Here is a 17,926-nt window from a genome sequence, read left to right as displayed (position 1 = left end):
ATTATTAAAAACTGCTTTTTAATCTGGAGTCAAATGGTCCCAATCTTAACCGCTTGGAACCATAAAGAATATATGTGATTATTCTACCACACGACAGCTTTTACATTTTTAAGACATGTTAAGCAGATCTTAAAATGCTACTAGGCGTTTACATATTACATGAGCACCCTTCTCCAAACAAAACTTTCATTTCTTTAGTAAAGTCTGTATCTGGTCATTCTATAATTTCCTTTGTTCTATTACTTACATCACAACCACAAATACCTAAAAAAATAAATAGGGAAGCATGTTTTCTCTTTATTGAAGTTTCAAAGACCTGAAACACGTTGTTACTTGTATTCATTAGTCTCCTAAAATGCAGTAAATATGGTGTGAAGTCTACCTTTGCTTTTCAATCCACTTCCAAAATTATGCACACGTGTAAATTAGAGGGGAAATATTTTAATGTTCTCTAAAACCTATAGAGAATCCCCAAATATAGATGAAATGCCGATTACAAATCACTGCTATTAATTAAAGCAGCTCTCCAAGCACTACTAGGAGGTAGTTTGAGTCATTTATGCACTTCATATAAAAACATACAAACCAAAAAACCCTAATATTCTGTAATTCAAACTTGTAAACCTTAGTACAAAGATACTATACATAAGTCAAAATTTACAAAGGCATACCCCAATTAGTCTAAATTAATTCTTTCAATACAAAGAAATCTGAATTAAAGGTCAGAGTCAACAAAATTCACAAAGCCAGAAGCAAGTTTAGTGCTCACAAGTTTATATTTTTAGGTTTGATAAAGATTCTTGTGTATTTTCTAAATACACAGACAAAACAGTTTTGGAAGTTTACATACATGTCTTAGGACACTTATACTAGGTAGGTAAATTACATTTAAAAAATTGGTCTTCGTAAAAGATCTTCCCAAAGAGCTTTTACAAACAGCAGGCAGAAGAAAGCGTTCTTTTATGTTTACAGTGTTTTAAAATGCTGATTCTCCCATTTCATAATGGCCTCAACCATCCCTCTCCTAAACCCAAAATTTTGTTCTCAATAGCCAGTGTACTCCAAATTAAGTACCCAATGTCATAAAATTCAGGGCTAGAAAACATCTTTTAACGTGTGCTTATCCCTAACACATTTTAAACTATCTAGAACTGTTCAACTTCACTTAAAAAGCAGGGATACAGCAGGAAAAAAACTTTCCATTTTAAATCCTAAAGTGACTAAGAAAAAACACCTGTTAGTTCTAAGCACATATATTATGTACCATAGTTAAGTTTAAGGATCTGGGTGACTGAACGGCACAAAAACTGGGGTTCACATCTAGTTCTTCACTTTAAAACCCTCCTTTAAAAAATAAAACGCCACAGCCAATTAATAGCATGTGCTACACTGAGGTCAGGTGTCTATAAATAATAGTCAGGTGACAAAACTGTAATAGGAGGAAAAGAGTGATCAGGATATTAGAGGGGTATTAGATTAGACACTCAAATTCCTAACATACAATGTTTTATGGGGGAAAACAGGTCTCCATACACAAACAGCTTTAAAGCACTAAAATTCTACAAAGTTTAATGAGGCAGTTAAAGAGCCCCCTAAAAAGAGCATGGGCTTCAGAATCTGATCTGGTCAAAACCCAGCTAACCACTTAGTAGCTGTGTTACATCAGGCAAGTTAAATTATGCAAAGTTCTTGGAGCCTTTCTCTTCCCTAAAATGGAGACAATAGCACCCACCTTGTAGGAAATTAGATAAAATAATGTAAAGCGCAATGGCACATGTAGGCACTAAAAAAAAATGGTAGCTTTTTGAATCATTATTCAGAAAAATAAACTATGTTGACAAAATCCTTAAAATGTACATAAAGCTTACGGAAGTTTTAAAATTTATTTTTTAAAACTCCTCTTCCATCACACTTTGCCATGTATTACACTTTTCTAGTCATCTTCAGGCTTTTTACACTGTACTGTATGAATATAAATTTCCCAACCCTGATCCTTTCATTTTCTATGTTCTCCCCCTTTCCTCGTGATTCACACCTATGATTAAACTAAGATGTATGAGGCTCCCATTATGTACCAGACATTGTTCTACGCGCTTTACAGGAATTAACTCATTCATTTCGCTCTTCTCCAGCAGGACAGCTCTACCAAAACCAGCTAGTGTTTCCCCCCGCAAATTCCAAAGCTATTCATTAGTGTTCAGCTTCCCCTTCCTACAGTTTTTTTTAAGCTCTTAATTGCTAGGGTGCTAAAATTTAGCAAAACATCTAGTGAATATGAATAATGAGGGCCAATAAGAACAATGCAGGGACTATGTGGAAGTAACTGTCTCTGAGAATCCTAAGAAATAATACATGATCTTGATTTATATGAGAGGGTCCGTTACTCAAGTCAATAGGAAAGAAAGTTTATATTCTTCCTCTTCATTAAAATTACAAGCTCTAAAATTTGTTTCTCATTTAAAATATAAGTTACAAGAGAAAAATTCAGCAAATGTATAACACATAATTCTGCCAGGGCTCCACAGACAAAATTATGAGTATTCCATTGAAACCTCTGAGACCAATCATAAGTTCTTAGTATCTATCAACTTCCTGAAAATTGTACGGTAAGTCAGAAAAAGAATATACTTAAAAAAAAAAAAAGTCCAGTAGTATACCTTAGTACTAAAACTATTTTTTTAAAAAAGACCTGGAAGGGAAAAGGCAGTCCCTTGAGATCATGAAACAAAATAAGTTAGGCAGTCAGCAAGTAGAAAAATCTGTCAGTTCTGTTTCTGGTAAAATGTTTACTTTAAAGAAGAACTTTTTATATAGGCTGAGGCTAATATATTCAAGAGTATAAACATTATTCCTTTGGATTACCTTTCTAAAAACAAACTTTTAAAGTATCATATTTCAGTTGACTAAAAATATAGCCAAATCTGTCACAACACAACATAAAAAGTAATGGACAATTATAGAATATTTTAAATTAACAGTAACAAGCCATCTACATCAAACCTTGTTTCCAACTAAAACCAAAACAAAAGCACAACAATCCCGTAGTGTACCAAGTGTGTATTTCAATTTACTGTATGCAATCTAACAAAAATTTGGTCATAATTTACCAGATATACATAAATGATTTAAGTAGTAAAAGAAAATTCAGTTTAACGAGAGTAAGTTCATATCTTGAGGAAAAGTAAAAGTACATTAAGAATGTAAAGCCAAGTCCAGTTTCTATGCAATAAGTGAACTGTAGTCTAATAAAGCAGATTTAGGTGATTTTCAGATATATATCTTTTCTCTTTAATATATATTTATATATAGACAGATCTACCAATTGTAAACTATGGTTTATTTTAAAGGAGGGGGATAATGGGATGAAAGAAATCTTTATACTATACTTACATATTCACAAAGCAGAACATTTTACGTTTAAAATACTTTTTCATTCATAGTATCTCTGCCCAACTAACGTCTACTTTGGACCCCACCAGAATTACATTATATTCATTTGTCTAGAACACTGAGAATAAGATGTACTCTTCAGTCTTAAACAAAAATCAAACCAAACTATTCATGTCAGTTTTACAATTATGTAGAAACTACAATAAAGTTTAGATGACAAAAGATGTATCTAACCATGTAACTGTATTTTATATCTTTGATTTATCCAAGCAGAAACATCAATGTCTAACATTAAACCATTATACTGCTGAAATCGGAGACAGTGAGAAAGCTTGTCTTAAAAAAAAGTATCAACTTTTCAACTTTGATCAGATGGAGCACCAAAAGGATTATGTCTGTCAAAGTATACTTTGCAATTTTCCCACACAAATAGCATAATTTAGTGACCTGATATAAAATAGGAAAATATACTCAATTTCTATTTAAAAGAAAGCTGAAAATATGATATCCCTCAATCTTATATAATATACAATATGTTCCTGATAAATGTCATGCATGTTAATATTATATGAAATGCTGCTGTGAGCTTAACAATCAGCTAATTCATGTCATCAGGCTAAATAAATCTGACAATTTCAACTTAATACATCACGCCTTGTACCCTGGAGAATTTAGTTAACAGAATAATTGTAGAGCCTCTCAGTAATCTTATTTGTAAGATTTTTTGCAGATTATTGAATCATGATGACTACAAGACTATATATGAAGATGTAGTAACTTTGAGGAATTGAAAATATAATGATCATAATTTCAGAACACTCAATATCCCAGTAAGTATCAAACAAAAGAGAATGCACTTTTTGCGTTATTTTTAATGATAAAAAGGGCACAGGAGTAAAAACCTGATATTTCACTTATATTGCATAACAGACTAACCAAACTGGACGTGGAGGTCAAATTAGGAAACAAATCATTTTACTTATTTTTTCTATGACTTTTCTTTTGATTAGATTTCTGTCTTTTCAAATAGGACTGAGGTATAGTACACTGGCAAAAATAAAGAGGCAAACCAGAATAGTGCCAAAGTAACAGATACCCAAAACCAAATACCGTGACAGAAAACGTCATATGGTAACCATTTATCAGATTAGAGCAGCAGGAGAAAGTTACTTCTAAATCATAATCATTTTAGTGGTGTTTGTCAACGTCGCCACGTTAACTTTTAACATCATTTCTTCATGTGAAGTAGTAAAATTCATGTCAAAAAGGAAAGGGGAAGTGGAGGAAGTCAGTTAGTTCATTCCAATAAATTACCTCTCCAGTTCTTATAAACAGGCCCATCAGCACAGAATTGAGAAATAATACCTAAGACTAGAAGAGACTTGGTTTAAGTTATGAAGCAAATTAAAATGGAAAAATACAGAAAAGTAGAACCAATGGGGTTGAAAACACCCCTCACTGAAAATCTGTATTAAAAAAAAATAAAATTAATAAAAATAAAAATAGAAACAAAACTCTACTAGTACAAACTAGCCTGAGTGGTTTGATGGACAGAGGGATTGGGTCTGCTGTCACTGTAGTCTCATAAATGGATTTTCTTCATTCATGTTCAAGTGGCACATGAATGTAAGCTCTTTAAGGACAGTTACTATGTATTCACAGGACCCAAATAGTTACTGTATATCCTATAAATAAAAAATATTTTTACTTTGATAACTGACTGAAGATGTGGGGACTCCATGTAATCCAACCACAAGGTTGTTTGCTGTACAGTCCTGTGCAAATATAAAAAAATTTTTTTTGCTATAAGGCTTTTTGACCCTACAGTTTTCACAGCAACATAACTACCATCCAGCATGTACCATATTTTGCAAGCCTTCAAGTTCAACAATTCAAATTGTCGATTCATATTATGTCCAAATGCAGCATCCTTGAGGAGTATAGGTCAGTTAATCATCTAGAGACATACAAACATCTCCTGATTCATCCCATCGAGACGGATCATTCTGATCTTCTCCATCATCAACCAGCTCTTCATCAGCTTCTCCTACTTCATTTTCCTCATATTCTTCATCCCGAGGGAAATCTGTTTCCTGTCCCTGATCTACACCTTCTTGCCCTCCTGGTTGTGATTTATCTGCACAGTCTACACAAACACCATAGCGTCGAGATCCATGTCTTATTCCAACACTGGCTGCTAACATGAAGATCTTCTTACACACCATACATTTGTATTTTTTATCCTTTTTATGCACCTAATTGAAGGAAAAATCCAGTATAAGGATAGGATGGACAATAAGCATTTGAACCACTCAAATTAAATTACCCATGAGTGAATGTATACCCTTGTTTTTCTGTATGAAGTTCAGTTCATAAATTACATTCTCTGTTTAAGGCTATTTATTTAATAATCAACCTTCCCTAAATTTCAGATAATAGTGTTAAAATACCTTAAACTTCACTGATATAAATATAGTTTATCTCAAAGATCAATTATATTTAAAGTTACTTACCAGGGAATGTCTTTTCACATGTTCTCTGCGAGTAAACAGTTTTCCACAAATGTCACAGCTAAATGATCTGACTCCCGTATGAATGAGCAAATGCCTTTTTAGTGTTCGTCTGTATTTGGCTACATAGCTACAGTGAGGGCATTTTAACTTGTTCATGATTAGAGATGATTCACCTTTGAGAATAAAAACAAAACAGAACAAACACACACAAAAGCAATTATATATTAAACAGAAAACTTGCTATCAAAACCTTGTCTATCCCCAAGAACAGGGATTATTATAGGGCTACCATACTATCTGAATTTTTAAAACCTCAGAATATGGAAGCTTTTAATTGCTAATAATAATTTTAAAATTCTGTAGATGTTTAGATGACTTATACTTGCCATTTTCCCAAGTTTCTTGTTTTGGCCAAGATTCAGGCAATAATCCATACTTGAAATCGTTTGAAGCACCTGGTATCAATCCATACTTGAAATCATTTGAAGTACCTGGTAGCAATCCATACTTGAAATCACTGGAAGGGCCAGGCATCAGGCCATACTTGAAATCATGTGAAGTACCTAATACAATTGAAAAGTCATTCTGATGTAATGATGGTAATAAAGGCCTGTCTCTTATTAGAATTAAAAGAAGAACAAAATAAATTTATTTATATTTCATGAGCACTATGATAGAGCAGCTAAATATAAATAGCTAAATAAAAATCTCTACATTTGAGTCTAAAACTAACATCTCCTCATACTCTATTATGCTTTTTTCATACTTTATTACCCTAATCATAATACCCTGATTGGAAGGTATCTTAAATAAAAAAACTAAAATTTAAAATAGAATTCAACCACTGGAAGAGAAAAATTTAGTAAAATCCAAATATTATCTAATAGTGCTCAGAGGCCACACCACAAGTACTTTTATACTGTATTTCAAACATATTCAAAACAGCACTATATCTTGTTATACCTAATTATATCATCTGAGACTATTACCCTGAGGCCCAGCTGTGAAATGGTAGTATCTTTCTTGTCCCCCAAATAATCACATAATCTTGTTTTTAAGACTAATCAGTATAGAAAAATGGACTAAGACTGAAGAATAAAATACAAGGAAAGTACAATTTCAAGGTAACTGAATGCCCTTTTGGGGAGTTCAACAAAACCTCTCTTTCTAATAACTCCATCCCAGAAAGTAGAATTAGAATAGTCAATGTCCCTTAAGGAATTTGTGCCTGAGGATCTTTAGTCTAGCTAAGATAAAAATTATCTCCTTTGGATATATTTCCTTTTTACTTCTTAAAATTTCATTTTTAAGTAATCTCTAATCCCAATGTGGTTGCTTGAACTAACCAACCCTGAGATCAAGAGTTGCTTGCATGCTCCACCGACTGAGCCAGTCGCGCCTGGATAAGAGTCCTTTTTGAATATTCTATGTATTTTCCTGAATCCAGGAATCCTGTGGCAATGTAAACATATCCAGAATTCTCCATAGCTATTGCCACCCTGATCCAATCAACTCTTGCCTCTGGATTATTTTCAATAGCCATCAGAGTTTGTCTCTAGGCTCACAATGTTGCCCTCTTTGCAATGTGCTCTCCACAAAGCAATTAGAACTTTAATTCAGAGCCTGGCACTGCTCTGCTCAAAAGCCTGCAAGGACTACCCATATCTCATTCATAGTAAAACCCAAAGACTTTCAATATCTTATATAACTCTAGCCCTTGCTTCTAAACACTCCCCCTGGTCACTCTATTTTAGCCATCCTGGCCTTTGTACTGGGTCCCTCTACAAGACCTTTGCACTTAACTCTTCTTTCCTCTGCCTGAACACTACTTTCTGGGCTAAATAAACGCTAGCTCACTTGGTGCAGTAATTTATTAATTTTCCTCCCACAAAAACCATGTACCTTATTAAAGAATGCTGGTCAAAAAGGAATTTCGAAAAATTTTTCTGTATCTGCCAGATATACTTCTCTTAAAAATACTTAGTATTTCTCCTGGTGAAAGTATCAATAACCAACAATGCAAAAGGTCTAAAGTGTTTAGAATTTCACTATTATTGGGGCACCTGGGTGGCTGAGTTGGTTGAGCATCCAACTCTTGATTTCAGGTCAGGTCATGACTTCACCATTCATGGGTTTAAGCCCTCAGGCTCTGCACTGACAGCATAAGCCTGCTTGGGATTCTCTGCGCTCCCCCTGCTCCCTCTCAAAATGAATAGACTTAAACAATTCAATGGTATTAATGTAAATTGTTTTCTACCTGGAATACCTTTACTGCTTTATAATATTAAGAAAGACTTCTGAATCAATAATTATATAATTAAACTATAATGTACTTCTGTCTGAGGGAAAGTTTTCAGAATCCTAAAGTGAGACACCATATGTGCATCTGTGTGTGGAGGGGGAGGATGGAGATTGGGATGGGGGTGGTCGCCTGTAAACACAAATCTATCAATTTCAGTTTTACATTTCTGCATAAAGTCTGTGCTTTGACTCAGTTCTTGATGACATTAGTACAAAAAAGCTGAGAGCAAGCACTTAACTGTTTTACTCACCTATGTATTTCTAGTGTCCAAAACATACACCCTTCAACTAATAAATTTATGCTAACACACATACTATTTTTTATTTGCTCAAACACTTGGAAAATATCAGAAACCATGTTAGATATGCTAATATCCTCAACTTAATATCATTCACTACATAGGAGCGCCTGGGTGACTCAGTTGCTTAGGCATCTGACTTCAACCCAGGTCATGATCTCACAGGTGATGGTTCAAGCTTCACGTGGGGCTCTGTGCTGACAGCTCAGAGCCTGGAGTCTTCTTCAGATTCTGTCTCCCCTCTCTCAGTCCTTCTCCCTCTCATGCTCTCTCTCTCTCTCAAAAATATACAGTAAAATAAATAAATAAATAAATAAATAAATAAAAATAGAATAGTCCTAAAATAATTTATAAGTTGATAACCCAAGATTCAGAATTTAAAGTTTTTAATACTTGAGGAGCACCTGTGTGGCACAGTTTGTTAAACATCCAAGTCGATTTCAGCTTAGGTCACGATCTCTCGGTTCATGAGATGGAGCCTTGCATCAGGCTCTGTGATGACAGTGTGGAGTGTGCTTGGGATTCTCCCTCTGCCCCTACCCTACTTGCTTTCTTCCCTCAAAATAAACTTAATACTTGAAATTGTGTATTTCTCTAGATAATTTAAAGATCTGATAAATAGCATCCAGGATAACAGACAAGAGACACCATATCTAGAATACAATATTCAAATTAAGAAAATCTCATCCCAAACTTCCTTCATCTGTCCAGATTCTGAAAACAGTAGAAATTATTTTTTTATAGAATACATATAAGCAGCTTAATAACAAGGGTATTGCCTTTATTATTCAATACACTGAATATCATTAAGGTCATTAAAAATCTACTTCAAAATTTTACCCTCTGTTCAATAATATCCTTCATGGTACATTTTTCCCTAATGGCAAATGAAGAAAGCAGTGATTTTCAAATCCTAAGACAAAGGCTGATCTCACTAGGAAAAAACACACATGGATCAAAATAACCCTTGAAGAGAAAGGACTTTAAATCAAGGATTTACTTTTTTAAAAAGGAGATGAATTACATGGACCATCCCCCATTGAAAATGTTTATGTGCAGAAATTAAAATTTCATGTAGGAATTCACATACCCCATTCTAAACTCATTCCTCAACGAGATTTGTAAACAAAATACCTTGTGCTATTCATGATGTCCTGAACAAGGAAACAGTCTTCAGAATTCAACTCATCTGATCTGTAAACTGCTTATTTCCAACTCTTTGTAAATTCTTTCCAACAGCAGGGAGAAACCACCTAAGGCATTTCTTTTCTTCAGAATTATGGCTTAATTTGGGTCAGTGCAGACTGTATTCAAAAACTGCTGATGCTTTATGAAGAGTACCCTTAGCTGTCCCCATCTCCATCAATTTTTTTTAAACATTTCCAAAGTTATGAGAAGTTGAATCAATGAAAATCTGTATCCCTTTGCCTTTGACAAAGATTAGTTTTGGCACGTGTGGTTTATATGTACATTCATACACTTTGTTATTATTTGAAAACCTACCCATTCACCATTCAATATGAGAACTTTTTCAAACATAACCCCAGTACCTTTATCACATCCAAGAAATTTAAAATCGCCTATCATTTAACCCATACTACACATTCAAATTTCCAACTGTTCCCTGAATGCCCCTTTATACATTTTAGAACTGTGATGTAATCAAGGCTGGCAATGTGTTTGGTTGGTTTCCTAGAGTCTAGTGGTTCCTCTACTGGTCTTTCATGGAATTAATATTTTAAAAACCCAGAGTAGCTAGATTTGTGTAGACTTGTCTGATATCTCCCCACGACTAGATCTGGGTTAAACACTTTGGCAAGAATGGTACACAGGTAACGTTGTGCACCTACTACTACAGTATGTCAAGAGGCAGGTTATTTGTTTCTTTTACTGTAAGGAAATCATTTCTTTTTTTTGTAACTGAAATAATCTGTGGGATGATACAGAGACCATATGAATATGCTCTTACAACAGTATTTTGCCCAGTCATTGTGGGATAAGGACATCAATAGTGGCTTAACATCCACGGATTACTTGAATTGTTTCCTGTGGGGTATTTTTTCAATTCTATCACTCTTGTATTAATTAGCTTGGCATTCTTCTGTTAAGAAAGCTTTTCCCTCTCCTAATTTACTTAGACTCATGTTATTATTCTATGGAATATTCATGGATTCTTTGCCTTTACTTCTCCAAAGTTCAAATGATAGAAATACTACTATTCGAAATTAACATTTTCTATTGCTATCACTAAACATACTATTATTTTACATCAAAGCTAATTAAAATACAAATCAACCATTTGGATAATTATCATTTTTATTCCATGTTTATACTAGCAGCAAGCCACCACCTCTGTTTACTTATTTTGATATTTAGAATTCTAGAATCTCTAAATAAATGCCTCCCACATAGAATAAGGAACCCCCAACCATTTGTGTTTACCAGGTTTCCAAAGCATTATCACAAACATAGCTTCTCTCCTTTAAGGGAGAGAAACTGAGGGGCACCTGGCTGGGTGTGGTGTCTCCTTAAAAATAAATAAATAGATTAACAGATTAGAGAGACCGGCAGATAGGAAAGAAAGTGCAGTCGGTCCTTAAACATGTACACAAACACTTCCAAATCTTTAAATCCTCTTAAATATACTCTTACTAATAAAATCCTACTGTACCTACCAGCATCACCTCCATCCTGACTGGAGCCGGCTTCAGCCAATAAATTTGTATTCACATTCCTGTCACAGTCTGGCCCTGAGAGTAGAGCACCATCCAGGTCTGAAAGGAGATACAGAAAAATCTGTTATTTATAATCACACCATAGCCATCATCAAAATGCCACTCCCTTCTTGGTATCGTTTCTTATGGAAACTAAATAGAAACATATCTGTTAAGTATTAAATACCTACTATATGCTTAATGTCATTAAGGTACAAAATCTAAGGCATGGTTTTCAACCATCAGAACAGGTCCATACTCAACAGTACAGTACAGTGTGCTGGATATGAATGAGCTTTAGAGGCAGAGTGAATTAGGCTCTGTGAGCAAGTGCCTCAGTTTCCTCATATGCTTCCAACTAGATCACAGTTTTGATATAGAAATTAAATTAGGTAATAATGTAAGTCAAGTGTGAGTTATGGTATCTGGCATCCAATGACAGCTGTTACTGCTAGTACTAAGTATTAGATGTGTAAAACATTGTTTCTGCATTGATTCAGAAATGAAAGACCAATTAAAGCTACACTAGTAAAGGAAAACTTCAGAGAAGAGGTTATTCTTAATCTTGATATATGGCAAGTTTGTGGACCGGCAGTGTAAAAGACATAGTAATGATATCAATACTTTTGGTTCCAATCTGCCAATCTGTTCCATCCCTTCTGTTTCTCCAGCACTCCCTTAAATCAGGCATCATCATTCTCTTAGATTAGTTAGTGAATTAATGAAACAATTTCTTGGGTCTCTTTGCTTCAAAATATAATGCTCATACCTCTACTCATTATCTTTTTAGAAGTTATTTTGAGGGAGAGAATCCCAAGCAGGCTCCACATCCTCAGCCTGACCAGAGCCTGACCCAGGGCTTGAACTCACGAACCATGAGATCGTGACCTGAGTCGAAACCAAGAGTTGGGTCACGTAACCGAATGTGCCACACAGGCATCCTCTTGGTACTTCTATGGGGTGCCTGGTTAGTTCAGTTCTGACTTCAGCTCTGGTCATGTACTGTTAGTGCAGACCCTACTCCAGATCCTTGGTCTCCCTCTCTGCCCCTCCCCCACTCATGCTGGAGTGCATGTGTTCTCAAAAATAAGAAATAAAATTTTTTTTAATGTTTATTATTTTTGACAGAGAGAGAGAGACAGAATGCAAGCAGGGGAAGGGCAGAGAGAAAGGGAGACACAGCATCTAAAGCAGTATCCAGGCACTGGAGCTGTCAGCACAAAGCCAGACATGGGGCTCACAAATTGTGGAATGATGACCTGAGCCAAAGTAAGATGCTCAACTGAATGCACCACCCAGGCATCCCAAAAATAAACATTAAAAATACCACTTTGGGGCTCCTGCGTGATTCAGTCAGCTATGCATCCAACTCTGTGTTTCAGCTCAGGTCATGATCTCACAGTTTTGTGTGTGTGAGCCTAATGTCTAGGTAGAACCTGCTTGGGATTCTCTCTTTCCCTCTCTCTCTGCCCCTCAATGGCTCATGCTGCCTCTGTCTCTGTCAATAAACAAAACAACTGGAGGCACCTGGGTGGCTTAGTTGATTCCAACTTTGGCTCTCTTTCAGGTCATGACCTTACAGTCCATGAGTTAGAGCCCGCCATCAGGCTCTGTGCTGACAGCTCAGAGCCCAGAGCCTGCTTCAGATTCTGTGTCTCCCTCCCTCTCTGCCCCTCCCCCACTTGTACTCTTTCTCAAGAATAAACATTGAAAAAAATTCTCTTTAATTTTTTTAAGTGCCGCTTTTTATGGACAATCTGTCCTCTACTTTATGATTTAGGATTCATTTTTGATGATTCATTTCCATTTATGATTCATTTTTTATATTACCACTCTGTACTTTACTTATCTGGCTTCCCAACACTCACAATAAAAAAAAAAATTTTTTTTAAATAACAAAAAAAGAGAAAACCTTCCTCTTTACACAAGCAAATAATTAAAAAAAAAAAAAAATCCATGGTGGGCAAATAAAACTGTGGTACATTTATACAATGGAACTCCACCCAGTAATGGTTCTAGTGCACAGTTATAGAACCTCAAAAATTACTGAACAGATCTGGCACTTATGTTCCAAGAGGCCAGAAGGATTACATAATTGCATAATGAAGGTGAGAAAGAAGAGTATATATTCATCCTCTCACGCAGGCACAGAGAGGTCATACAGGGCCCTGCACGCCATGGTAAGGATTTTGGCTTTTAGTCTAAAAGCAGAAGGACTTTAAACATAGTATTAATTTCATTTACCTTTAAAAAAATCCCGATATTATATGAATTAACTGGAGGCAAAATGACTAGTTAGGAAGCTATTTTAGAAATTCAGTTAAGAACTGATGCTGGCTTTGACTTGTTTGATGAGAATAGCAAATGGAGGAAAGTAGATAAGAATGAGAAAATTTGTGGAGGAAGAACCAATAGAGCTTGGTGACAGACTGAATATGGAAAAGGCAGGGTTAGAAGATTATGCGGAAAGTTTCCAGCTTATAACAACAGCAGTTAGGAAACTCTGGAAGAGGACCAGTTTCAAAGGCTTATTAGGTAGTTATGAAGATATGGAGTCTGCCAAACCTACGAAAGCAGTAGTTTAGTATGTTTGAAGTGGGAATAGTGGGTAAATGGTAAGCTCTAAGTACTGCCTGGGACCAAATCTCATCTCTGCCACTTCCCAGCTATGTGACAGTTGTGAGGCAGCTTATTTTGCTTTTCTAATGTAGTGGTTCTCAAAGTATAGCTCCTAAATCAGCAGCATCAGCATTATCCAGGAACTTGCTAGAAATGTAATTTTCATGCCCTATCCCAAACCTACTGAATCAGGATACTGTGGTGGTGGGTCCCAGAAATCTGCATTTTAAAACGCCCTCTAGGTGATTCTGATGCTTACCAGAGACTGAGAATTGTTCTATTATAAAAATGGAGAAATTATCAGGTAAAGAGCTAAGCACTTTTTACTTATTATCTCAAAGGACCAAATGAAAATAAGTGAAAAGTGCTTAGCTCTTTGCCTGGTATACAGCAAACACTCAAAATTTTATTTATTTATTTTTTTTTTTAATTTAAGCTCCCAAGTGAAATTTTGTACCAAAGGCTATACATATGATGCTTAAGCTGGTGATAATATTGAGCTGTCGGAATATACATGGTAAATAAGACCAAGGAAGTAAACAGGAGGCCAGGAGGAAAAAACTATGACCAATATGCTGAGGAATCCTAGCATTCAATAAACTTGGAAAGGATAAAAAAATGACTTGAAAAGAGTATTCTTTAAAAAAATTTTTTTTCATGTTTATTTTTGAGAGAGAGCGAGCAAGCAGTCCTCCCCCCAATCAAGGAGGGGGAGGAACAGAGAACGAGGGAGACACAGAATCTGAAGGAGGCTCCAAGCTTGTAGCTGTCAGCACAGAGCCTGTTGTGGGGCTTGAACTCATGAATCATGAGATTGTGACCTGAGCCGAAGTCACTTAACCAACTAAGCCACCCTGGCACCCCTAGGAAAAGAGTATTTCAAGAAATACTCCACCATGACAATGCTGAAATGCTGCCAAAACTTCAAGATTAAGGACTGAAAAGTGCATTACTTTCATTCAATAAATACTGAGCACCTAGGAGGTTACTAGTGATCTCAGTGAGAGTAACGCTGGTCTATCAGTGGGACAAGGAGAAAGAGTAAGAGTGACCTGTGTTGTGAATGGAAAATGATGAATTATGATATAATACAATTTGAGAGATTTTAATGCAAAAGGAAATAGTGAGAAATAGTTTTTTTTAAGGTGAAAGTATTAAACATCTTTAAATGCTGAAGTGAAGAGGTCACTACAAAAGGGAGAAGTTAAAAATATTGCAGAAATACTACGAAGAGGAGGAGTCTGGAATACAGAAGCAAATGTTTGGGTATTTAAGAGAAAAGATAATTAACACATTGAGAGAAATTTAAAGACAAGTGCCTAAGGACATTCATCTATTGGCTTTTTATATTCTCTGTAAGGTGGAATAGTAAAATCTGAGGTTATTGCCTAGAGTAAATGCACTGGATGTCTGGAGAATGAACACGTACTTCACGTGCAGAGCAGGAACAGGAAATAGACACAGACTCCTTTACCTGTTCCATGAGACAGGATACCACCAGTTAGGTTTTATTTTTCTAGCATTCATCATAGTGAGTGACAAAAAGCTTTTCAACAAGTGTTGTTAAATGTTTGAATATTCTGCCTTCTGCAACCTCTATTACTAGTTTAATTAATGGTATTTAAATTATAATTTCTGTTTTCTGGTAACATTAAAACATAACCATTAACTGAAAATAATTAACTGAAATTTAATGGCTTTGTTTTCCTATGAAAAGCTGAATGTATTTCAATAATAAATTTAAATCATTATTCAAACAACTACACTAGGTTTCCCAATATCTTCTTTGAAAAAAGTCATTATTCTGAAGTGTACAGCCTATCCAGAGGGCACTACAAAGTTTGTAAATACAGGCAGGGTGTTTCTATTTATGTAACATTCTATAGTGATTTGTTGAAGGCTTCCTTAGCTAGTTCTTAAAATAGGCATTTCCTGTCTCCTACTCTACCTCTTAAGTATTAGAATTTAATTTGTGATCTTGACACCAACCACAGAACACCTCCACCTGAAAGCTTAACAGATGGCATATATTCTTTCTGTGGACAATATTTCTTCTCATAAACAAAATCATAACCATGCTACAAGTATCAAATCTCTTTTAAAAGGAAGGTACTACACTTGGTTCTTGAGATCAAAAATTCTCAGGGGCACCTGGATGGCTCAGGGGGTTCTGTGTCTCTGCCCTCTGCCCCTCCCCCACTGCACTCTTTCAAAAATAAACAAACATTAAAAGCAAAACAAAACAAATTCTCAGAATAGGTGAGCTCTTCCAGGTTGACAATAAGCATGTTTAACTCAGGAATCAATACATCCTACTGGTCCCTTATTCAAAACCAGCCAAACTGCTTAGCAACTCATTTTTAATCAGTTGCTGTGAATGGGACAGAAGTGAAGCAACCAACCATTCACTTGAAACAAATATATTTTGTTTCACTAGCAAGCAAAAGCAGTAACTCATGGTCATCATTTTTCTCCAAAATTACAGGATTAAAGAAAGAATAAACTCTACTGTATTTAGTTTTATGACATTCGTGACCTTCCTACTGAAATCTTTCACTTCATTTAAAGTACTAAAAAATCTCTGCCAACAAAAGACCTTTTATTAGAACAGTTTCACAAGATAGCATCTTTCTGAATGACAGCAGGTGTATGTATGCTATGTATTATCATTCAAATGACTGAATGAATTCAACAAATGATTGAATTCAAATGGCGATGAATCACTTTTTCTCCAGTGCACTGGTAACTACAGACCTCTCCCCTCCACCTCCTCCCACAAACCACAAACAAAAAACAGATTTCATGCACTCAAGTCTGTAAGTCCCTTTGTGTATTTCATTTAAATTTTACTACAAATTTATGTAATAGTAAGAATATTCTTATGAGCTTTATGAAGAAACTAAGGTAAGCTAGTGGAAGAGTGCTGCATTGTTTCCTATGTTACATTGCCTCCTACACACCGGGCGGGCAATCCCCCACTCCCCCCAAAAAAGTACAATCTGCAGTGCTATGAGAGTGAAGAAGTACACCCATCTTTAACTGATTTTCCTACTGATATTTCATATACTTTTTGGCTAAATGAACAAAAATAAACTGCACTCCATGCTAAATCATTCACTTTACTAACTTTATTTATTACTAAAACCATTTCCAAAATCTTAAGTGTGCCTGGGTATCAGCTACTGTTGTTCTTTATAAGTGATACATTTTGAAAGAAAGCTTCTCTTCATGTTCATTTAAAGTAACTGATTAACCATGCTTTGCAGGTTTAAAAAATGACATATTCATGGATTTTTACAAAATCATATAACAAAAATATCAGATTAATAAGCAAAGAAAAGAGAATGACATTAAAAACAATGGTATGGCGCCTGGGTGGTTCAGTTAGTTCAGGTTAAGTATCTAACTCTTAATTTCGGCAGTCATGATCTCGCAGTTTTGAGATTGAGATTGAGCCCTGTGGGTGGGGCTCTGCACTGACAGTGAGGAGCCTGTTTAGGATTCACTCTCTCCCTCCCTCTCTAACCCTCTCCCACAAGCTCCTGCCAAGTATTCTCTCAAAATAAGTATTTAAAAAAATAAAATAAAGTAAATCTTGGTCTCTACTACCTCAAACTTATAACAATCATGACTTCATTTTTCTCACATAAAAAAGTAGCAATGTTTGCCCACTTCACCAAGTTCCTATGGAACGTGACACCAATAAATGAAAATACTGAGTAAACTGTAAAGTGCAATATAAATCTAGGTGTCATTAAGTGAGGTTAATCTTGGGGGCTATGGTTATAGGTTTCTCTTGGACCGCGCAGGCTAGCAATGCTTCTAATTCATCTGGTAAGGGAGTGGTACAACACTTGCCTGTAAATGTCAAACAAAACTAAATTGGGAAGGTTTCCCCAAGAATTTTCTTTTGGTTCTCAAAATTCCAAACATGAGGCAGGTATAAACTAACTCAGATTGTCTTAAAAAATATTCTTGAAAAAAATGAAATGATAGAGAACAGAAGAAATCAAGATTTTATTATTTTTAAGTTTTTAAAGTATTTCTTTTTGAGAGAGTGTGAGAGGGAGGGAGGGAGGGAGGGGGGGGG

General features: G+C 35.4%; 1 protein-coding gene across 2 annotated transcripts in view; it reads right to left on the bottom strand.

Moving 5' to 3' along the window:
- Positions 1 to 757: 757 nt before the first annotated feature.
- ZBTB10 (zinc finger and BTB domain containing 10) overlaps positions 758 to 17,926 on the bottom strand; it is a 33,955-nt gene continuing 16,786 nt past the window's right edge. For both annotated transcript variants that reach the window (XM_029923460.1, XM_029923459.1), the window contains exons 3-6: positions 11,179 to 11,277; positions 6,290 to 6,466; positions 5,904 to 6,076; positions 758 to 5,645 (exon numbers count right to left, since the gene is read on the bottom strand). In XM_029923460.1, coding sequence (XP_029779320.1) covers positions 5,340 to 5,645; positions 5,904 to 6,076; positions 6,290 to 6,466; positions 11,179 to 11,277 — 755 coding nt within the window. In that variant the 3' untranslated portion in view covers positions 758 to 5,339. The remainder of the gene's footprint in view (positions 5,646 to 5,903; positions 6,077 to 6,289; positions 6,467 to 11,178; positions 11,278 to 17,926) is intronic.

The sequence above is a fragment of the Suricata suricatta genome, chromosome 15 (assembly GCF_006229205.1).
Source record: "Suricata suricatta isolate VVHF042 chromosome 15, meerkat_22Aug2017_6uvM2_HiC, whole genome shotgun sequence".
NCBI classification, from domain to species: Eukaryota; Metazoa; Chordata; class Mammalia; order Carnivora; family Herpestidae; genus Suricata; species Suricata suricatta.
This window is presented reverse-complemented; position numbering and strand designations above follow the sequence as displayed.